Raw genomic sequence first — 23128 nt, forward strand, 5'->3', positions numbered from 1 at the left:
ATGAAACAAGGAAATGTCACTCAAGTGGCAGGATTCTTTCTTCTGGGATTTAGTGCCCAACACAGGTTTCGCCATGTCCTCTTCATCATATTTCTACTGATCTATGTGACCTGCATAATGAGTAATATTGGAACGATCCTACTCATCAAGACAGATTCCAGACTTCAGACACCCATGTACTTTTTCCTACAACATTTGGCTTTTATTGACATCTGTTATACCTCTGCAATCACTCCCAAGATGTTGCAAAACCTCATATCAGAAAATAAATCAATATCATTCGTGGGATGTGTAGTGCAGTTGTGGGTGTATGTAACATTTGCCACCAGTGACTGTTACCTCCTGGCTGCTATGGCAGTGGACCGGTATGTAGCCATCTGCAAACCACTCCGCTATTCCACAGTCATGTCCCAAAGAGTCTGCATCCAACTGGCAGCTGGTTCCTATGTGGTGGGCTCAATAAATTCCTCTGTACACACAGGTTTTACATTTTCACTGTCCTTCTGCAAGTCCCACAGCATCAATCACTTTTATTGTGACGGTCCCCCAATTCTTGCCCTTTCATGTTCCAACACTGACAGCAACATTCTGCTCCTTGTTGTGTTCGTGGGATTTAACTTGACGTTCACTGTATCTGTTGTCGTCTTCTCCTATATCTACATCTTGGCTGCTATCCTAAAGATGTCTTCTACTGCAGGAAAGAGAAAAGCCTTCTCCACATGTGCCTCCCACCTGACAGCAGTCACCATCTTCTATGGAACCCTCTTTTACATGTACTTACAGCCCCGTTCTAATAATTCCCAGGACACCATGAAGGTTGCCTCCATATTTTATGGTATTGTGATTCCCATGTTGAACCCCCTGATCTATAGCTTGAGAAATAAGGAAATAAAAGAAGCTCTAAAAGTGATAGGGAAGATGTTCTTCTAGATTGGACCCAAATCATTAAAATTCAGCACATCAAAGCATCCAATAGACATGAATTAATACAATTTAATGTTTCTGAAATTGAGAACATGTCCTTATCTTAGATCAGTGATGTGTCTCTCAAAAGACAAGAACTTGGAATGTGGGAAATACAGTAAACATCTCCCAGAACTAATTTTTCTTGAAATATAGTTGAGAAATTTGTCTTTGCAACCTATGGAAAAGGGCCTTATCAAGATTATCTAAAATATTAAGAAGCACATATGAAATTTTTAAATATTTTACTTTTCAAATACATTTCTAATATGTATCTGAACTCTACAAACATCCTTATTCATATATTATCAACGTTAAAATTGAAGTTTATTATTTTCCATTTACTTCAGCAAATTCCCAATATTTTCTACAATGAGGCTACTCAGAAATCTATTCTAATTATTGCTCAGATATGAATGTAAAATAAATTTACTACTTTTAAAAGCATCTTGTGATTTGGATTATCCTTTCTACCCAATATTTCCATGTTAGTGACATTCCCTAACACTTAAAAATATTTCTGTAGTATTTTGCTCTCTATAGTCCTCATCCATCCCTTTCTTGCCTGGAGAAAAGTGATTCTTGCAAACATTTTCTATGTCTCTCTTGAAGAAAAATAGAGAATCTAGAATCTAGATGGATCTAGAATCCTAATGGTTGACATTTATAAATGACACAACATTCATTTTAGTTCACACAAATAATTTAAACTACACAGTCTCAGTGGGAAGTCCAAGGGAGGTCAAGGGTTTCTTTGACTCAGGAAAACAAAGTGTTAATAGAGAAGCTCTGACAGATAGATTAAGAGTAGGTGATGGAAAACTCTTCCTGAATTTGGCAGATATCATATTAACTGGATAAAAGAACAGTATCATATCAAAGTAAAATCAGTCAGACTAGTGAGCTGACCAAAAAATATAAATAATAGCACAATGAGAATTTGAAAAGAGAAAAAGATACATTTTCAAAAAACAATACCCTGTGTAGATTCTAAGAAAAAAGAATAATCTGAATTCAATGTAAGGTCCTGAAACTCACCCAGAAAAGATTTGTCTTTATAAAAGAAAAGACCTTCTATCTAAGAGCAGGTCCACCAGAGACCAAGAGGGGAGCATGGAACATATTCACCCCTACAGACTTCAGAGAGAACATGACCCTTCTGTCACCTTGAGTTTGGACTCCAAGTCAACAGAACTATAAGACAATAAATTATGGTTGATGTAAGCCACCCATTTGTGGTAACTTGTTACAACAGTGTTAGCAAACTAAGACAGAGTCCAATAAGTATGAGAAGCAAACATGAAAGTTATGTGATAATCTGCACTCGATACCGAAGTAGAAGAGATCCCAAGAGATAGTGGGTGCTCAGACAAAACAGGCAAAAGCATCTAAATTTCTGAAATTCATGTGGAAGAGGAAAGGCTGAGCTTGCTTCTAGCCTATGAATGATAAACAATTGTTAATATTTATTCAAGATAGACCTTTTTTTTTTGAAGAAGTAGATCATTATGTAAGGTCTCATGTTGAATAATTACACATTTATTCCATAAGTCATCAACTACACTGTTAAATGGTTTGGGCAGTCCCTAAACAGAGAACAGAGGAAAGAAGGAAATATAGACCAAACCTGACATAATCGGTACTTCATTAATCCATTTATTTATTATACACAGTTAAAAACATTTACCAAGAACATACTGTAGAGCAGCTGGAATCCAATAAATGAGGCAGACACTATGTCACACACTTGAGCTCCTCCAAAAAAAAAAAAAAAAAGATCCAGAAAAGAAGTTGATAAAGATGTAGGATACATTAACAAACTTAAAAACCAGCTAGGAGCCTGATACAAACAACTATAAAGGCAGAGAGAGATGGAGGAAGGATGAATACTGAGAAAATATCAATGAAACAAAGGCTTGAAGCTCAACCACTGTGATAGGTAGGTTCTGGTGTCAACTTGAACAAGCGATGATGCCCAGTGGACTGGTCAGGTAAGCACTGGTCTGACCATTGCTACAAAGATATTTCATGGCTGTTGATAAACCAGAAGTCTGGTGTATTAAATCATCAGTCAGTTGATTGCATCTGTGGCTAATTACATCTGTGATCAACTAAGGCATCCCTTCCACATTGAAGTAATCCAATCAATTAAGGCTTTTAAGGAAGAAGAGAAATTTTTTCACTGCTTCTTCAGCCAGTGAGCCTCTCATGTGGAGTTCATCTGGACCCTTCATTGGAGTTGCCAGAATCATAGTCTGCCCCATGGATTTTGGACTCTTCCACTCGCATGTTTGCATGAGACACCTTTATAAATCTCATATTGTACTTTTCTCCTGTTGGTTCTGTTTCTCTAAAGAACCCTGACTAATACAATCATCATTAGGAAACCCTTCTAATATAGAGAAAACATTTTCAACATCCTGTAGTCTTTTGGCACAGATACTGTGGATTATCTCTTTCAACCTACATTGCAGTTTTCTTCTAATTGGAGATGGTAGAAAGCTCAGAACTGTATTTCCCAGATTCCCTTGTACCTAGAGTTCTAGATGCTATCAGATTTGCTCATGAGAAGTTTGAAAAGTTAGAAATGGGTGAAAAACTTTCTACTTTCTGGTAAGTCAGGCCATGCAAATACGAATGGCTGGATGTGGTTGCCATGGCTAGACATGGGATTCCAATGTCCAATCACTGACTTCAGCATATGAGAGGCCACTGTTGTGGCAGTAATAGCCAAAGCAGTGGCAGCAGCTTCCTAAACTCTAGATCCCACCATCCTTAGTCTGTATATGATGTCCATTCCTCCATTCCCTCCAAAATTATATCAAATTCTCCTTATTAAAGCTCTTTGTGCTTGTAATCCTTACGTGGTTTTTTCTCCTTGAATTAAACTTTGATAGATACATCCATCACACCAAATTTCCTGTCACTTTCAGCTCTTGGATGACCAAGAAAGGTTCCAGAAAACAAAAAACAAGAGGGAAAAAAGCATCGGAACTCCAGTGGTCTCTGCATTAATGGTGGCAGGGTTTAAAGAGGCTTGAATTAGAAATGCAAGGCATCAAAATTTTATAATTGCATTATATATAGTACTCAGTCTTACCATAGTAGATATTTAGTAAGTATCACATAAATGAAAACACATCATGGATAGTGTCAATATTACACAAATACCAAACTGAAATGGCTGCATCAAACTCACCCGAAAACTTTTTGAAAGAATAGATCTCAGATACCAATTTCTAGAGACTTGCATTCAGAATATATAAAATGTGGAATTTTAAAAGGCTTCCCCGGGGATTGTGGTATTGCTCCAGTTTGTGAAGCCACTAATTCAACATACTGGGCATGAAGGGACAAATGAAGACACTACCTAAGCATAGTTGGGAGACGCCTAATTAAATTGGAAATACTATAACCTCCTTGTATCTGGTTGTTGGTTAATTCCCTCTTTAGTTGGCTTCCTAATTGCTGTATGATTCATCCTGCCACCAGGACAGGTGAATGTCCCCACCAATGCGGAAGCATGGAGGCGAGGAAAATAACTTGCTTATCATTAGATTCCCAACATCTAGCACATTCTTAGCACATTGGAGTCGCTCAATAAATATTTGTTGAATAAATAAATAAATGAAAACAGAAAGAAGAAGTCCTAAATCCAGATAAAGCACTTGCACATGAGTTATAGTAAGCGGCAGCCCAGGCCAGCTGTTCTTGAGTTGAAAAGTGTAGCAACAGCCACAGGGCCATAATGACATCACAGAAATGTCATTGGAAATAAGCACACAAAATGACAAATTTAAATTAAATGTCTGCATTTTTCATGCAGAATAGTAGAATGAAAGAGCATGTGGAATACAGGTGAGTAGATTCATTCTCTCAGATACCTAGTATCTTGAAGTTATCAGTGTTTCATGCCCATTTTATGTAAATATGTGAGACCCGCTCAATAGCTTGCGTTAGCAGGGATTTCACTCCAAAACCTATCTCAGTTTGTCTTGTTTCTTTTTTGTTATTATTGATGTTGTTTGGCTTTGTTTTGTTTTCTTGAGATCAGGTGTGTGTGTATCACAAAAAACACACAGAAGTATCTAGTGGGACAGGGGAACTATCAATATTAGAGAAGATAAGGGGAGGAGTGTCATTTAGCTCAGAGGAGCAGTGGCCACTTGTGGCAAAGAATGCATGAGTCATGTCTCCATTGTTCCTCACCAGGCTGGTCACACATTGTATTGATTAATTTGCAATAGTTTAGATGATTCCCTTTGTAGGTAACTGATTTGGGACGTTAAGAAAAAGATCATCAGACAACTGCAAAGATATCGAGTCTAAGAAGCAGAAGATATTGGTTACCCACCACCATAATTAAAGGGGAGGTTGTTTGAGTGGGAGTGAAAATGATAGTTTCTAAGAAATAATATCTACAGGGGAATGGAAGAGAGTGGAATCGCACTGCTCTCTAATTTACATTATGCTACAATGGTGTTCCTAACCATATCACCATTAAATTCACTGGTCTAGACCCTCCAAAAACCAAATGAAGTATGATGATGGACTGGCACAAATTTAGTCAAACGCTAGCACCACTCTCAGTTGCTATGCCAGAGTCAGTACTGATATGAGACTAAACAGAACCTCTGTCAATACGCACTTACACTGATTTGGGAAGGCATTCTTTTCAACACTTATCTGGAAGGAACACTGGAAGCAAGCAAGGCACGTTCTCTTGGTATAGACATGTGTATACATTACAAACCCTTCCCTGTAATTCTCCTCAGTCATGGTATAGCCTGTGGCATCCTGACCATATGGAGACTTGTAGAACATTGCTCTGACCTACTATAATGACCACATCTTTTTGATCTGGGCAGCAAGAAGTGTTGAGTACTTTGGACACTTAAGACCCATGAGTACCTGGTGGTGGGAGACAAACCTTCAAAGATTCAGAGCTTGTTACAATGGTGAAGTTTTATGGATTTAGAGTTTTGGAGCATGCAAGGACTGGTTTCCAGGACAGCACAGGGAATTATACATAGAAGACGTTACAATTCCTAGAGCTATAATAGACATGTTAAACTATGAAGCAACCAGCATATGGGAAAGACTAAGCAAATCACAAGTGCTGGTTCTGGCTTAAACATCTACTGCTACGAAATAAAAATAAGTCCCTCTTTTCATATGTCCATGTAAGTTGGATTTCCTATTACTATTAGTTGAACACATTTCTAAGACACCTGCCATGCAATAATTAATGGTGCATGTTAAGTCACCAGTCTTCTACCAATACACTCTTTCATGTGTATGCTTATTAATCAAAAAGTCTAGCTTTCAACTCCCTGGATAGGCTAGGACCTGGCATCATGGGATTGAGAAAGTTTTCTTGGCCAAAAGGGGGAAGAGAGAAATGAGACAAAATAAAATTCCAGTGGCTAAGAAATCTCAAACAGAATCAAGAGGTTATCCTGGAGGTTATTCGTATGGATTGTGTAACTATTTCTTTTTAGTTTATGGTACGTTGGAGGGGCTGGAGGGAAGTACCTGAAACTGTTGAGCTGTGTTGCAATAGCTTGATTCTTGAAGATGTTTATATAATGATATATAATTGTCTTCAAGACTTGTGATTGTGAAAAGCTTGTGTCTGATGCTCCTTCTATCCAGATGAGTAAAAAAAAGAGTAGGTTGAAACACAAGTGGTCAATGAAAGGGAGGGGTAAGGGGTATGGTATGTATGAGTTTTTTTCTTTTTTCTCTTTGTGTCTTTTCTGGAGTGAGCCATTGATGTATACCATGTATGGACTGTAGGTGTGTGAAGATTTCTCAATAAAAATATGTTTTAACAAAAGTCTAGCTTTCTCCTTAGACTAATTAAAGATTTAACTCTAGCAGCTTTATATCCAAAGTCTCTCTCTCTATAGATTGTTACTTGAAATATGCTGATGTTGTGAAGCACTCTTAGAAAAAAAGGGTGTATTTACCTAGGGCTGATTTGAAGGAAAAACAAATACTTATACTATAAATTTTAGAAATAAAGAAAGGATAAATTGAAAATGTTGCCTTAAAAAATGAACAATGGGTGTTAAACTGATAATATAAAATATGTTCAAATAGAAAGCACTCTATATGTCATGCTAGAGTCTATTATATTCTTAAATTTCCCCACATGCTTCCCAGAGAAGACTTGCATTTCTTATATTTATTCTTTTCAGAAAACCACATTTCTTTTGCTGCTTATGGTGACAGGAATTATTATCTAGACCTAAACACAGGTTCCTAGACATATAAAAAATCATATTCCATCTCATTTATAACAAGAAAGAAAGCACTTGTTTTATAACAGGGAAAGTCTAAAAATTAAAAAAAAAAAAATTTAAAGGCAAGTCCCTAAGGGCAGTTAAAGGAAAATGAATCATGTCCCCTCTGGAACACTTTACTTTTCTACAGCAGAAAATAACAAGGAGCCTTGTTTTTTCCAATTCCCTGCCAGCCCAGGAAACTCAGATTCTCAAGGGAGCAAGCACTGATCTCCTAGTTTCCAACTATAAACTCCCTGAAGGGAAAGAAACACAGAAGAGGCTTTAAGGGGCATCTCCAGTGTAAGTAAAACAAAGTCATTTTTCACTGTCTCTGCGTACCTACAGCGTGTGTGTGAAGGGGAGTACAAAAGAGTCAGAGCCAAAATTCCAGCACGTTTCTCCCCAAATCAGGAAGAATCATTTCATTGCTAGTGACGTCACGGAAATACAGTAAGGAAACTGAGTTGGGCTCAGCATTCCTGGGAAAGGATATGGATGAATAAGTAATTGAATTATTGAATGAATGGATGAGTGAATGAATGAATGAGTGAATGAATAGTATATGCTCAGAATGTATTCTTTGCCTCTGTCGTTGTGGCTATTTGTTGAGCACCCATACTTTCCCTAGCCCCGTGCTGGGAAGTTTACATAAATCAGATCGTTTGAACTGCACATCACTGCAAAACAGGCTTCACTTTTTTCTCTTCCTCTTCTCTTTTAAAACAATTAAAACATTGTTAAGAAAAAAGTGCAGAAGTTTATGTCTAAAAATGTCTCTCTCTCCCCAATCCCATGGCAAAGGGTAACCATTAAGATATTTAATATGTATTCTTCCGGACCTTTTTTCATGAATAAATAAAGAGAATAAGAGTATGAGTAAGAGCATGAGAAAGTTTATTTATTTTGGGGGGGAGGAGGCGGGTGCACGGTCCAGGAATCAAACCCAGGTGTCCCGCATGGAAGGCGGGCATTCTAACCTCTGAATCACCCGTGCACCTGGGAAAGTTTAATTTTTAAGAAGGTTCAGCAGTAGATATTATTCTGCACTTCGCTTTTCTCATTTGAGGTAAGATGTTTTAGCTCGCGAAAACTGCCAAAATACCAGTAATGGGATGCATTTTTTTTTTAACATGGGCAGGCACTGGGAATCAAACCCAGGTCTCCAGCATGGCAGGAGAGAATTCTGCCACTGGCCCACTGTCGCACTGCTTCGGGATGCCTTTTAACCATGGGAATTTATTAGTTTACAAATTTACGGTTCCAAGGCCATGAAAATGTCCAAATAAAGGCATCATTAAGACAATACCTGGACATGGTGGTGTCTGCTGGCCTCTCCCTTCTCTTCAGAATGTCATTGCTTACAACATCTGGCTTCACCTCTATTTTTGTGGCTTTCTCAGCTTTTGTGTCTCATTCTTTTGGCTTCTGTATGTTTCTCTCTGATTTCATCCTCTTATGAAGGACTCCAGTAAGAGGATTAAGAACTACCCTGAATGAGGTGGGTCACATCTTAACTTAAGATCCTACTCACCGGAGATCCTACTTATAATGAGTCCACACCTACAGGAATCATTAATTTTTAAGAACATAAAGTTCGGGGTCCATAAAGCATCAAAAACATCACATATCATCTGAACAGCTTTCCATAAGAGTATAGTTCAACCTCATTATTTTTAAACTGCATATTGATCTATAATACTAATCTACTGATTTATTTAACACGATTTCCCAACTTGTACTACTATAAAGTGTTGCAATGAACATAATTTCTTTTTTTAATATTTGAAATTTTTTTAAAATACAAATTGGCTCACGCAACTGTGGAATTAGGCAAGCCCAATTTCCACAGGGCAGGTTGCAAGCCTGATGGAAGTTTTTGATCAATTCCCCAGGAGAAACTGGTGGGCTGAAGTTGAGAAGGAAATTCTCCCACCTGATTGCTGAAATCATTTCTTCTTTTGGGTCTTCTACTGATTGGATGAATCTTCTCGCATTGATGAAGGCAATTTCCTAGTCGATAGTAGATGTAATCAGCTATAGATACAATAACTTACTGGTGATTTAAATTCATGCAATATCATCACAGTATCAGACCAGTGCTTGCTTGAACAACTGGATCCTATAACCTACTTAATTTGACATATGAACTTAATCCACACGTCCCCTTAACCATTATGGGTCTGACTTTGCTCACTAGTAAAGTAACATTTTATGCATAATTTTAGGTATAGTTTAGCTTTAAAACATGTGTAATTCATTTTATATTTTGAAAGAGCATAAAGGATTCTTTAGATCTCAACCCAAATTTAGAATTTAAGGGGTACACTAGATGCAACTCTAGGAGGTATGGGGTCCCAAGTCCATTTCTCACCACGTATTTGTGTGTATGTATGTGAAAAATCGCATATATACAAAAAAGCAATAAATTTCAAAGCATGGAACATGATCACCTTTTAAGTAAGGTCTGTGATTCCCATTTTACAGAGGAACAAACTGATGCTGAAGGTATTGACAGCTTTTTCTAAGGAAAAAGTTTCTAAGGAGTGGTGGGAACGGATTTCAACCTAGGTCTTCCTGTTTCTTTTCCACTGCACAATGCTGAATGTAAACGAAGCTCCAGAAACCCTGGAACTCAGTACTAGCTAATCAGGTTTAAAACTCTCGGGTTGGGTGGGCCACGGTGGCTCAGCAGGCAGAGTTCTCACCTGCCATGCAGGAGACCTGGGTTCAGTTCCCAGTGCCTGCCCATGCGGAAAAAAGAAAAATCACTCAGGTACTTGGCCACTGTCTTCATAGTAGTCATTGTATTAGCAAACATGATCATCATAGATGAAATAGAGAATTTCATACTGAGTCAAACCATCCTAAATATACAGATTCTGTGTATTTGTGTGTTGTGCAAGCTTCCTTAGCTCTTGAGAAGGGTCCTCATGATGTCACATCATTTTATTTGAATTCAGAATGATTAAAGTCAAATTAATATGGCAAATACCACCACCTCTCAAGACTCTAATGTAAGTAGACCCCTAATTATTCTAACCTCCTCTGATAAGTGCTTTAACCTCTGGATGGAAAGTTCCTTGAAAAGACTATAGTTCACCTATTTTCCAGCAAATTTGCCTAAGGAAGAAAATTGCTCTGCAGCCCTACTGAGTATCCCACTACGCTTACTTCTTAAGACATTTGAAAGAAGCAGAGAAGCCCGTATCAACAACAGGCTTGGAATCCTACACTTCACACAGTCGAGGCATATTATCCAAAACTATCTCACCTAGGCAGGTCAACTCTGCCTGGCGTTACTGGCATCAGAGTAAAAGAGCCCTCTTCTGATGTCTTGGAACAGTGTTCTCTCTATGAGCAACTTCTTTTATTATACAATATTGAAGATATGTTAAAAACCACTCGTGTAGTTATCACATAATTTCTGCAACTTGCCTTTCTCCATTCAGCATTGTTTGAGAGATTTATCCATGTGGATTTGGTAGCATGAGTTCACTGATTGTCTGACTTATTTAACAGTTTGTATTTTTTTCTGCGACCAATAATGATGCTAGCTATTCCTGTGTGTGTTTATCTATACTATATCTATATGTAGATATATATATGTATGCTTATATATACACATATATAGACACATGTGTACATGTGTGCATGCTAGTGTATGTGTGTCAGTTTGTGTGGTCGAGAATGTCTCTAGAATACACACTATAATGCAATTAGTAGACCATAGGGAGGTATATTTTTAATTTTACTAAATATTTCCAAAATTGTCCCCAATATGATTGTGCTCATTTACATTCCCATCAGGAAAATATGAGTTCCTGTGGCTCCACATTCGCAGCAAAATTTCTCCTTTCAGATCGATGAGTGCAAAATTGTATTTCAATGAAGTATTAATATACAATTAACTGACTACTGGTGAGTTGCATACCTTTTCATACTCCTTTTACAATTTAGACTTTCTTTCTATGAATTTCCTATTTATGTCTCTTGTGCATTTTTTTATTAGAATGATTTACAAAAATCCTTTTATATACCAGAAACTAATCCTCTGGCATTCATACATATTGCAAATATGTTGGTCCAGTCAATATTCACTCATTTCTCTTTATAATACTAATATTTTAAATTTTAATGTATTTGAATTTCCAGTGTTTTATGATTTGTGTGCTTTTGTCTCTTTAAACAAATTTTTTTGGATAGCTGTCATAAAGATATCCTGCAGTGTTTCACTGTCAAGGCTGTACAATTTTGATTCTCTTATTTAGAACTTTATTATTTGCGGATCAATTTTTGTAAAATTTGAAGAAAGAATGCAATATTATTTTGTTGTAAGTACAAGAATTTTAAAATAAAACACCACAGTTTATTGGGCCGCTTCTCCACTGTTCTGCAATGCTAATCTTTTTTTGTATCAAATTTTTATAGACATATTAAGGATTTCTTTTTCTCAGTCTGACTGATTTATTTATCTAAACTCACGCAAGTTCCACATTCTCTTTTTATTTTCTCATTTCTTTTTTTTTTTTACTTTTTGAACTGTATAATGTAACATATATATACAAAACAAAGAAAGGAAAAAGCAATAGTTTTCAAAGCACTCTTCAACAAATAGTTACAGGAAAGCTCCCAGAGTTTGTCATGGGCTACCATACCATCATCTCAGATTTTTCCTTCTATGCTGCTCCAGAATGCTGGAGGCTAGAGGAGTAATATTTTTTTATCATCACAAATGACTTTTTTGTGTGTGAAAAATAACATATATACAAAAAAAGCAATAAATTTCAAAGTACATCACAATAATTAGCTATATAACTGATTTCAAAGTTTGGTGTGGCTTAGATTCCACAATTTTAGGTTTTTACTTCTAGCTGCTCTAAGATTTTGGAGACTAAAAGGAATATCAACATAAAGACTCAGCAATCATACTTGTTTGTTAAACCCTACCTTCTCTGTATAACTCCACCATCACCTTTGATCTTTCTCCCACTCTTTAGAAGTATTTGAGCTATAGCCATTCTAACTTTTTTATGTTGGATGGGGCTGTCATTAATATGGGGTAGGGGGATGGAACTAGCTAATGTTCTGGAGAAGCTGGCCCCTCTAGGTTTCAGGACTTATCTGGTCCAGGGAACCATCTGGAGGTTGTAGGTTTCTGGAAAGTTGCCCTAGTGCATGGAACCTTTGTAGAATCTTATATATGGTCCTAGGTGTTCTTTGGGATTGGCTGGAATGGTTTTGGTTGGGGTTTGGCAAGCTATGATAGTAGCAGTGTCTAACTGAAGCTTGCATAAGAGTGATCTCCAGAGTAGCCTCTCTACTCTATCTGAACTCTCTCAGCCATTGATACCTTATTTGTACAGTTCTTTTCCCCTTTCTGGTCAGGACAGTAATTGTTTCCAAGGTGCCAGGGCCAGACTCATCCCTGGGAATCTTCTCCCACACCACCAGGGAGACTTTCCATCTATATGTCCAGTTCCACACTCTATTGTTAGAGCTATATAATACATTCTGTTATTTGGTAAGACAAGTTTCCACCTTGTCTTTCTTTAAATTTGCCTTGGCTATTCTCTTCAGTATAAATTTTAGAATAAAGTTGTCAAGGCGCACATAAAATTCTCTGAAGCCTTTTAGTGGCCTTGTATTGAATTTATAGTTTAATCTGAGGAGAAATGTAGTGTTCACAATATTGATTTGCCATCTATGAACCTGGTATTTCGGTTTTACACTTCTTCAAACCTTTAAATATAGCTCTGTTTGCTCAATAAGAGTCCTGAACATTTTTTATTAGATTTATGTCTAGGCAACATATATTTTTATTGCAGTTGTAAATAATAGTTTTAAATAGCATTTTTCTAACTGTTACTAGTGAAGAGAATGCAACTGATTTCTATATAATTACCCAATCTCAAGCAATTTTACTAGACTAACTAAGAATTTATCTGTCAATTCTGTAGAGACATTTACATCATCTAAAAATAGTAATAGTTGTATTTGTTCCTTTATAATCGTAATGTGTTTATTTTCTTTTGCTTGTCTTTCTGCTGGGCTAGGACTTCAAGAAAAATTTTAAATAGACTCAGTTTACCAGGCATCCATGTCTCACTCCTGAATTTATAAACAGTTTTTCATGATTTATTAGTAAGCATAATGTTTAGTATAATAATGTGGTAGATAACCTCTACTATGTTAAAAACTTTCCCACCTATTTCCATTTTGCTATTATTTTATCATACAAGTTTATTTTTCCATATCTATTGAGAAGCTCATATGGCTTTTCTCCCTTAATACATTAATACAGAAAATTTTATAATAAACTTTCCAACATTAAAAGAAAACTTGCATTCCTGGGATAACATATAATCCAACTCCCCTTCTCGCCATTTTATTCACTCTCTTCCTAGAAAGGGGAAGGGACATAGCGGACCGGTAAATCTGAGAATAATAACGTGGCATGTTCTGTTCGCCCTCATCCTCTTGGGAGCAGCCAGTCTTGAGAAGCCCTTGTCCCCTGAGCTCAGAGGCTCTCCCCTGCAGTATGGAAGAGGCATACCCAATCACTCCTACCAAATTGAGGGTGCTAAGCCTTCCCAATTATGGTGTTCATTGCTAGCAAATAACCTTGCCTAATAAACCTAACGCCCTGTCCCCCTGGTGTCTAATGGTGATATTATAGTCTCCATATTTACCTTTTTTAATTTCTCAACTTGCTCAAATCCTGGGAAAAGAAAAGAATAGCCATTTACCAGAGCCATCTTGAGACCCCAACAATTACTTAATGTTTAACACGTGGCTGGATTTGTTTAGTGAGTGTGTATACATTTTTAAAAGCTGTTCGCATTTATTTTCAAAAGTAAGATCGGTTCTAATATTCTTTTCTCATTTCTTATTTGTTTTAGTGCCAAGGTTATATTAGCCTCATGAAATGAGGTGGAGAATGTTCTCTTGCCATTTAATGGAAAAGTCTATAAAGTGTCAGAATCGATTTTTCTATAAATGCTTGATAAAACTTCCTGTAACATAGTTGGGTCTAGTGTTTTGTGAGGAGTAGATCTTCAAATAGCAATTCAAATCATCTAATGGTTTAAAATATTTATGTATTTCATACCTTTGGGGTATGTTTTGGAAAGTTTTATTTTTCTAGGAAATTGTCCAGTTGACCAGTCTTCATATTTATTGGCATGAAGTTATCTGTAATTGCCACTTGCTATCCTTTTAATATATGCTCTCTAAAATAATGTCTTTTACTGTCCTTTTAATATCTGCTCTCTAAAGTAATATCCTTTTTTTCTTTCTAAATATTTTGTGTCTTTTCCTGTTTCTCTTGCTCAGTCTTGTCAGAAGTCGATCAGTTATAGTAATTTTTCAATAAATCAACTTTTAGTTTGTTGATTTTACCTACTGTTTATTATCTTTTCCATTGACTGCTTCTCATCTTAATTTCCCTTTCTATATATTTCTTAGGAACACAACGTATTTCTGCTTACCATCCTTTCTTGTTACTCCAATTTCCTCTTTTTCTGCTTTTTGCTGTAGCAATAAAATTTTCTATATCCCTTTTTTTCTATTACTACTTTGGAAGTTATAACTGAATGTTATCTATTTTATGTTGCCTCTTGTTCATGTATGACATTAATTTTTAATGTCCATTGCTGAACTCTCGGTGAATGGTAGGTTTTAAACCCTATGCTTAATATTTCCTTGGGCTTCAGCCTCATTCATCCCTTTGCAATTCTATGTAACATCAGATTGACTGAGATTTTTCTCCTTTAAGCGTCTTATTATTCTTTTTCCAGAGTGTTTTCCATCAAGTATTCTCATGGCTTCATCTGTCATTTCCTACCTGTCATTGCTTAATATATAATTTAGGTTCTTTGTGAATCTAAGTTCCTAATCAGTTTACACTCCTGTGTGATGAAAAGATTCATGACGCATCAAAAACCAAATAGCAGCCACACAGTGTAAGAAAGAAAATAAATTTTATTATTGTCCTTGAATCATCTAGGAAAATATATTTATGAGCTCAAGACAGGGATGGGCCTCATTCAATGTTTTTCAAAAGTACCAACCACAGGGGGAAAATTGATAGATCATCATTTTAAATGTAAGGATTTCTGGTCCTTAAAGGATATCATAGACAAAACTAAATATAACAGAATGTAAGAAAATCTTTGAGAATTTAAGAACTGACAGGGGACTAAAATTTAGCATAACAAGGTATCTATAAATAAACTAAATAGAAATATTACCAAAAATATAAACAAGCAACTTACAAAAAAAGTATAATCCCCAAATTCTAAGAATATTAACAATAATCAAATCCATTAGCAACTAAAGAAAAACAAATAAAATTGAATTGTGCTTTATACCCATTTTCCAATCTTCCCAAACAAAAGAGAATAATTCCATTGCTAACAAGGATGTGAGGATGTGGTAACTCCCATGCACAATTAGTAGGTGTGTACAATGGTGCACCCATTGTGGAAAGTGACCTGGCAATACTAGGTCAAATTAAATGTGTGCATATGCTCATAGTCAACAGATTTATCCCTAAGAATATAAGCTAGAGAAATTCTCACAGAGTTATTTGTAGTAGGGGTAAGTTGTAGGCAAGCTGATAGCCAACACTAGGAGACTAGATAGGCATATAATGGTGAATAGACACCATAGAGCAGTGGTACCTAAAGTGTGCCCCATGGACCAGAACCAGTCCTTGGAATATCTGTTAAAAATACATGATGAGAAGGTGCAAGGGTAGTTCAGTGGTAGAATTCTCACCTCCCATGTAAGGAGACCTGGGTTAGATTCCTAGTCCATGCACTTCTCAAAAAAAGCAAACAGAAAGTCAACAAATGGTGCTACAATAATGGGATATTCACATGGAAAAAATATGAAATGTGACCCTGCCATACAGCTTACAAAAAAAGAAATACGGGATGAAATAAGTACAGAAAGTGAGACTGAAAATTGTTACAACTTCATAGAATTTTTACAATGCTGAAACCCATTTACTGCTTTTTACGGAAGTATTGGTCTGTAATATTGGGATTTTTTTTAATGGCCTGTACCATAGAAAAACTGTCATACAAAATTCTGCATGGCCATGATCCCATGATGGCAGATCAGAGTTAAGGAGAGGAAATTGTAGGCTGATTTAAGAAAGATAAGTTGGAGTAAGATAATATAGAACTCAGTAGGTCGATGTTTAGATAAAACAATGCATAGGAAGGTTGGCAAATTTTAATTAAAATATAGAATGCACAAAAGAAGGCAAGATTAAATAAGAAGAGGTTTTTCTGTGTTCCTTAACTGATACATTTTTAAATTACCTATCAGTGTGCACCCTGAGAATACAACTATGATTCATGACAGTTTTTCTAAAATAGTAAATGAAGTTATCTAAATCAAGGGGCAAGATCGAGACACCTAAAGTTTTACCTTAAGATCCGAACCAATGATGGCATAAAAAACATTATCTCATCCCATGATGATGATCTCATCCCATTATGAAACCAAATCTTAAATGATTTACAGTTCTGGAATTCATGAAATATCACAATGGTCTTAGCTTTCTCTGTTCTTCCTTGCTTGCAAATTTTTAGCTGACATTTAACGCTTGCTAGCCATGGAACAAGAAAATGGCACTCAAGTGACTGAATTCATTCTTCTGGGATTTGCTGGCCAACACAAGTTTTGGCATATCCTCTTTATAGCATTTCTAGTAACCTATCTGGTCACCCTTGTGGGAAACATTGGAATGATCTTACTCATCAGGATTGACTCTTGTCTGCATACCCCTATGTACTTTTTCCTCCAGCATTTGGCTTTTGTTGATCTCTGTTATGCTTCTGCTGTCACTCCCAAGATGCTGCAGAACTTCATGAGTACAGAAAAATCCATCTCATTCTTAGGATGTTTTGCACAATTACTCGTCTATGGTACTTTTGCAACCACTGACTGTTATATCCTGGCCGCCATGGCAGTGGACCGTTACGTGGCCATTTGTAACCCACTGCATTATCCAATAGTCATGTCCCGGAGATTCTGCATTCAACTGTTAGTTGGTTCATACTTCATGGGTTTCCTCAATGGCTCTGTGAACACAAGTTTTACTTTCTCATTGAACTTTTGCAAATCCAAGGCAATTAATCACTTCTTCTGTGATGAACCCCCAATTCTGTCCCTTTCGTGCTCCAGCATTGACATCAACATCATGCTACTGACAATCTTTGTGGGGTTTAACTTGATGTGTACTGTGTTGGTTGTCATCTTCTCCTATATATTTATCCTGGCCGCTATCCTGAAGATATCTTCGACTGCAGGAAGGAGAAAAGCCTTCTCCACGTGTGCCTCCCACTTAGCAGCAGTCGTCATTTTCTATGGGACACTTTCTTACATGTATTTACATCATGGTACCAGTGGGTCTCAAGAGCAGGAAAAGGCAGCATCTGTGTTTTATGGCATTATGATTCCTACCTTAAACCCCCTGATCTACAGCCTTAGGAACCAAGACGTGAGAGAAGCTCTAAAAGGGATAGGAAAGAAATGGTTCTAGCTTGAACTTCTGTTGCTAACTTTAGTGCAGGTAAACAGCCAGACCAACAATGTTTTCTGATTATTGAACTTTAGAATATGCGGCAAAAGTTTCTGAAATTCAAAAGCGCTTCTTAATTATATCAGCAGCATCTGAAAAATAAAGAAAAGCATCGCAAGTGACTAAATACAATTCTAATTCATGTGTTTTCGAAGAGGAAGCATCTGAAAGATCTTCAAGTTTACTTTTGTATGTTTTTGATGAGCGCTTTCCTCAAATAACTGCTACTAAAGAGAAATAAAAAAGAGTTGCATAATAAATTTTGTATAAATATCTCCATAAACTAGACAGTAAAATCTCAACAGGACAAAATTCCTTTTTGGGTCCTCCCTGTAGATACTGCTGCTGTTGTGGGTTCTCTATAGTTAAGCTCTTATATGTAAGGAAAATTTTGAAAGAGCAATTTCTATAGAGAAATTGTGCAGAAAATAAGAGTAGCAAGAGGACTACTGAATGAATTCTTATAGATCTAGAGCTATTAGGGGTCAATATTCCTGCTTTTCCTATAGAATTCCTAATCAAATAAGAAATTGCATTGGTAACTATAACTTAAATCTGTTATACCTCCTTGTAGGTGTACACCTTAGGAAGTAAAAATTCAGTGCAAAATTTGGTTCTGACTCATTGACCCATAATTGATGACAAATAACTCCTTAATCTCTAAGAATGGGGAGAGTTTTTGGACTCCAGATTTAACTCAAGAAGTTAAAGCTGAGCTCAGACCCTGGTGTTCTCACCATTTAGAGAAAACAATCAAAACACACATCCGTCCTGTGGACAGATAGTGTAAACAAAAGGCTGAAATTTCTTCTCCCAATCTCATTAATCAGATAAGCCACAGGGAGAAATTGAGTGGAAGAGTTGAAATACTTTCTCCAGGAAAGTTACGGACAGAGGGAGTCATGCTTAGTGTCCTAGGCTGCTGAAGCAAATACCTGAAATGAGTCATGTTATAAAATGGGATTTTATTTGCTCACAGCATTGAGGCTAAAAGAAAGTCTAAATCAGGGTGTCATCAAAGTGTGCTTTCTCCCCAAAGGCCAACATTCTGGGGCTAACTGTCAGTGATCATTTGCTCCTTTCTCACATGACAAGGCACACAGAGCCTCTCCTGGCCTCTCCATTCTCTTCTGGGTTCTGTTGAATTTCAGCTTCTGGCTGCTTCTCATGACTTTGTCTCTTCTGTCTGAAAATCTGCTTATGAAAGACCCTAGTAACAGGATTATCACCCATTATGATAGGACTGGGCTCCACTTTAACTGAAGTAACTTCCTCAAAGGGACCTACTTACAGTGGGGTCACACCCACAGAAATGGATTAAATTTAAGAACATGTTTCTCTGGGGGTACATACAGCTTCAAACTACTACAAATGGAGAGGACTTTTTTTTTTTTACAGAGTATAGGCTTAGCTTAATAATAGCAAGTAAAGGCTAGTGAAATACAGACCCTCTCTAGATGTGGATTTTGTCAAAGAGCTGAAGCAGTTCAGCAATTGCTCAAGAGGCTGGAGGAACAAAGTAAGAATGATGATGTCATTGAAAAGAAAGCAGCAGCCACACAGAAAATGTGGTGGGTTGTCTTTTCACAGCTGCCTTGTGACCCAGGATTCCAGTTGGGAACATTGGGTTTCTCCAGCGATCATTGATACTCTGTTAGAAACGGCACATCTGAGCAGTGGCAGAGCTGGTTTTCACCTTCCTGATATCTGAAAATAGGAAAACATCTTTCATCTCTCTTTTTTTTTGCATGGGCAGGCACCGGGAATCGAACCCGGGTCTCCGTCATGGCAGGCAAGAACTCTGCCTGCTGAGCCATCGTGACCTACCTCTTTCTTCTCTCTTTTCTCTCTTTTTTTCTGTCATTCTTTTTTTAACATGCCCACTGAAAAATTATAGAAATTACAATAAATTCCAAAAATCAGAAAGGAAATATTCTCTGATCCAATAAAAAAGAACTAGAAGTAAAATTGGAAGGCAAGCACAACTAAAAACTTATCACTCAGAAATTAAGACATCCCATTATACAACAGTTTGGCTAGAAAAGAAATATGAAATGAAATTGCCAAATATATATAAGTAATGTTTTTATAAATCATTATATAAAATCCTTTAAAAATTTGTATAAATAACTTATAAACTACAGTGAAGTCATATTCAAATGAAAATCGATAACTCTGTTAATCTTCATGTTAAGGACAAATAATAAGAATAAACTAATTAAGCATCATTTTAGAGGTGAAAGTAATCATTCTTAAAAGATATTTAACTTAAAATCATTAAAAAATGTACAACTACTAAATTCAAGACTGCATTCTTGATACAGAAAGCACCAATAAAATAGTTAAAGCATTGTGCAATTTATCAAGAAAATAAAAGGAATGAAAAGACTATTCAGCTGAACAGTATGCACATAAACTTGAGAACCTGGATGGAATGGATTTTTTTCCTAAGAAAATATTGATTACAAAAACTTACAGATACCATATTAAAGACAAATTACCATGGGAGGAAAAAGTAGTGAAATTGCAAACTTCGATCCCCCAAAAAAGCATGAAGATCTGAAATGCTTGCATGATTTTTAACTGGCCAATGACAATGCTGTTTACACTGCTGGAAAACGTAGGGGGGAAAAGGCATGTTCAAAATAATTTTTATGAAGCAAGCTAACAAAGATAGCTATAATTAATATAATAGAGAATTTTATTTTAATTGGATGAATCTTAAAATCATCTACATAGGTAACTAAAATCATTCTCTAAAATTAACCCTTTCTTTTTAATCCCACTGTTGAATAAAAAGTAAAAGTGCCTCAAACAAAAAATCTCACGGGGAATACTTAAATACTTATGGGAAAACAGTTAAAGCATCCCGTTTAATGTCAAGGGCAAGAAAAAGGTAGCCTCACTCTAAATTATTCAAACATTATTCTAGAGCTACTAGTCAAAGCACTTAGAATATAGAAGTGATCAAGAAAGATATAAAGCAGAAAAGTAGGAGTCAAAACTATTATTAGAAGATGGCATGGCTTTTCTGGATATCTCAAGAAAATCAACTGTTAAAAACAATAGGACAATTCAACCATATGGCTAAACACAAATTAATGTACACAAATAATGAGACAAAAGAGAAAAGCAAAAACTTAAAGTAACAAAGAACAATCAATTTTATTTCTATATACTGTGAAAAATGGGAATAAACATTTTTTAAAACACCATTTTCAACAGCATCCAAAAACATGTGTGGCAATATACATACACTAAGTTTATAAAGAAAACAACAAAGAGTAGGAAAAACAGATGCATGCTTTAGAAAACTAAATATTGTTAAAATGCCAATTTTCTCCACATCCATTTATACTTGAAATGAAATCACAATCAAAACACCAGTGGTTTTCTATAGAGATTGACAAGCTGATTCTAAAGTTTACATGGAGATGCAAAAGAGCTAAAACATCCCCCAAAATTTAAAAGAAGACCTTTCAGAGTCATGTAATTCACTACAAGGAAAGCCAGAAGTTAAAACACGGTACTGTATACACAGTGCACGCTGTATGAATGAAGCGTGGAACTATCAATATAAATATTAAAAAGTTCTTTAACGAACTAAAACTAGTGTTTTACCACAAGGAATTAATAATAGAGTGGTATATGGAACAAAATGCACCTATTGCAAACTATAGATTATATAGTCAACAGTAATATTTTAATATTCTTTCATCAATAGTAACAAATTTACCCAGCCAATGCTAAGGGTCAATAACGCAGGGGTGGTAGGGAGTAATTCATATTGCTTATACCTTTTGTCTCAGAAAGCCCACACAAAAATAATTTTTTAAATATTTTGATCCTAGAGATATATTCATACAAAAATATTTACCATAATATTGTTTACATTAACAACAGATCAGAAACTGTCAAAACATCCACCATTTGGGGAGAAGGGGGGTTTGATTAAATAAATTAAAGGATACAGCTTTTCAATAATACGTAATACAAGCAATAAAATCAGAGATGTTTCTCGTCCCACACTAATGCAGACAGATGCCACAGAAATATTAAGTGAAAATGCAAGCTGCATAACAATATGAATAATAAGCTATTATGTGGGGGGGTAGAAGAAAGAACATAAATATTAGTATGTTTTGCAAATGCAAGGCTCATATCAGGAAGATACCAGAGGTTTTTAACAGTGAAGACCTCCAGGGACAGAAACAAAGAATCCGGAATTAAGGGAGAGAGGACAACTCAGCTTTTACTTCATGCACTTGTATTTTTTAATTTTTTATTATGTGGATGTGTTATTTTTCACACACACGCGCAAAAGGAATGCAGGAAAATGAAAAAGAAAGTAGGGAGGGAGGGAGGGAGGAAATCGGTAGATAGCAAAGTAACTCTCAAAAAAAAAAAAGCAAGTTTCTAATGGCAGTAAAGCAAAAATAAAATCTCTGGACACCTCAATATTTCTTTACCAGAAAATAACTAATGAACCATGTTTTTCTGATTCCATCTCAGCCCCTGGGAACCTCAGATTATCAAGGGAGCAAACACTTATCCTTTAGGTCCCAGCTATAAATTCCCCTATTGGAAGGAACCCCAGAGAAAAAGCTTGATGGGCAATCTGCCTGCACCAACTGTAGGAAGAGAGACTGGAAGCATCTCCAGTGTAAGTAAAACATAATAAATTCCACTTTTAAAAATCTTTGCATACGCTTGCGGTGTGTGTGGCAAGTAGCAGGACAAAAGGGTCAGAGCCAGTGTTCCAGCGTGTTTCACCCCAAGGCCGGTGAAGGCATTTCATTTCTGGTAACATAATGGAAAGGGAGTAAGAGATCTGAGTTGGACTGAGTGCTCCTGGGAAAGGACATGAATGGAAACATAATTGTATTGTTGAATGAATGAATCAATCAAAGAATATATGCGCATAATATATTCCCATCTATTCTATGCTTGACCTGTGCTGGGATATTTACAGAAGTCAACTCACTTTAGTTACACATCACAACAAAGCAAGCTTTATCTTTTTGTCTTCCTCTTGCCTTTTTTTTTTTTCTTCTTTTGCTTGGGCAGGCACTAGAAATCGAACCCGGGTCTTCAGCACGGCAGGTGAGAATTTTGCCTGCTGAGCCATTCCTTCTGCTTTTAAGAACAATGAGTCATTGTAAAATGAAAAACTATGGGGTGGGCCATGGTGGCTCAGCAGGCAGGAATTCTTGCCTGCGATGCCAGAGAACCCGGGTTTGATTCCCGGTGCCTGCCCATGTGAAAAAAAAAAAAAAATCCA

At 36.4% G+C, this 23128-nt stretch overlaps 2 protein-coding genes across 2 annotated transcripts; both read left to right on the forward strand.

Moving 5' to 3' along the window:
* LOC143662482 (olfactory receptor 5AK3-like) lies at positions 1-930 on the forward strand. Its single transcript, XM_077136106.1, has one exon. The coding sequence runs from the start codon at positions 1-3 to the stop codon at positions 928-930; it is 930 nt and encodes a 309-aa protein (XP_076992221.1).
* Positions 931-16878: 15948 nt separating this feature from the next.
* Positions 16879-17808, forward strand: LOC143662483 (olfactory receptor 5AK2-like). The gene has a single exon (XM_077136107.1). The coding sequence runs from the start codon at positions 16879-16881 to the stop codon at positions 17806-17808; it is 930 nt and encodes a 309-aa protein (XP_076992222.1).
* The last annotated feature ends 5320 nt before the right edge of the window (positions 17809-23128 follow it).

The sequence above is a fragment of the Tamandua tetradactyla genome, chromosome 18, assembly GCF_023851605.1.
Source record: "Tamandua tetradactyla isolate mTamTet1 chromosome 18, mTamTet1.pri, whole genome shotgun sequence".
NCBI lineage: Eukaryota > Metazoa > Chordata > Mammalia > Pilosa > Myrmecophagidae > Tamandua > Tamandua tetradactyla.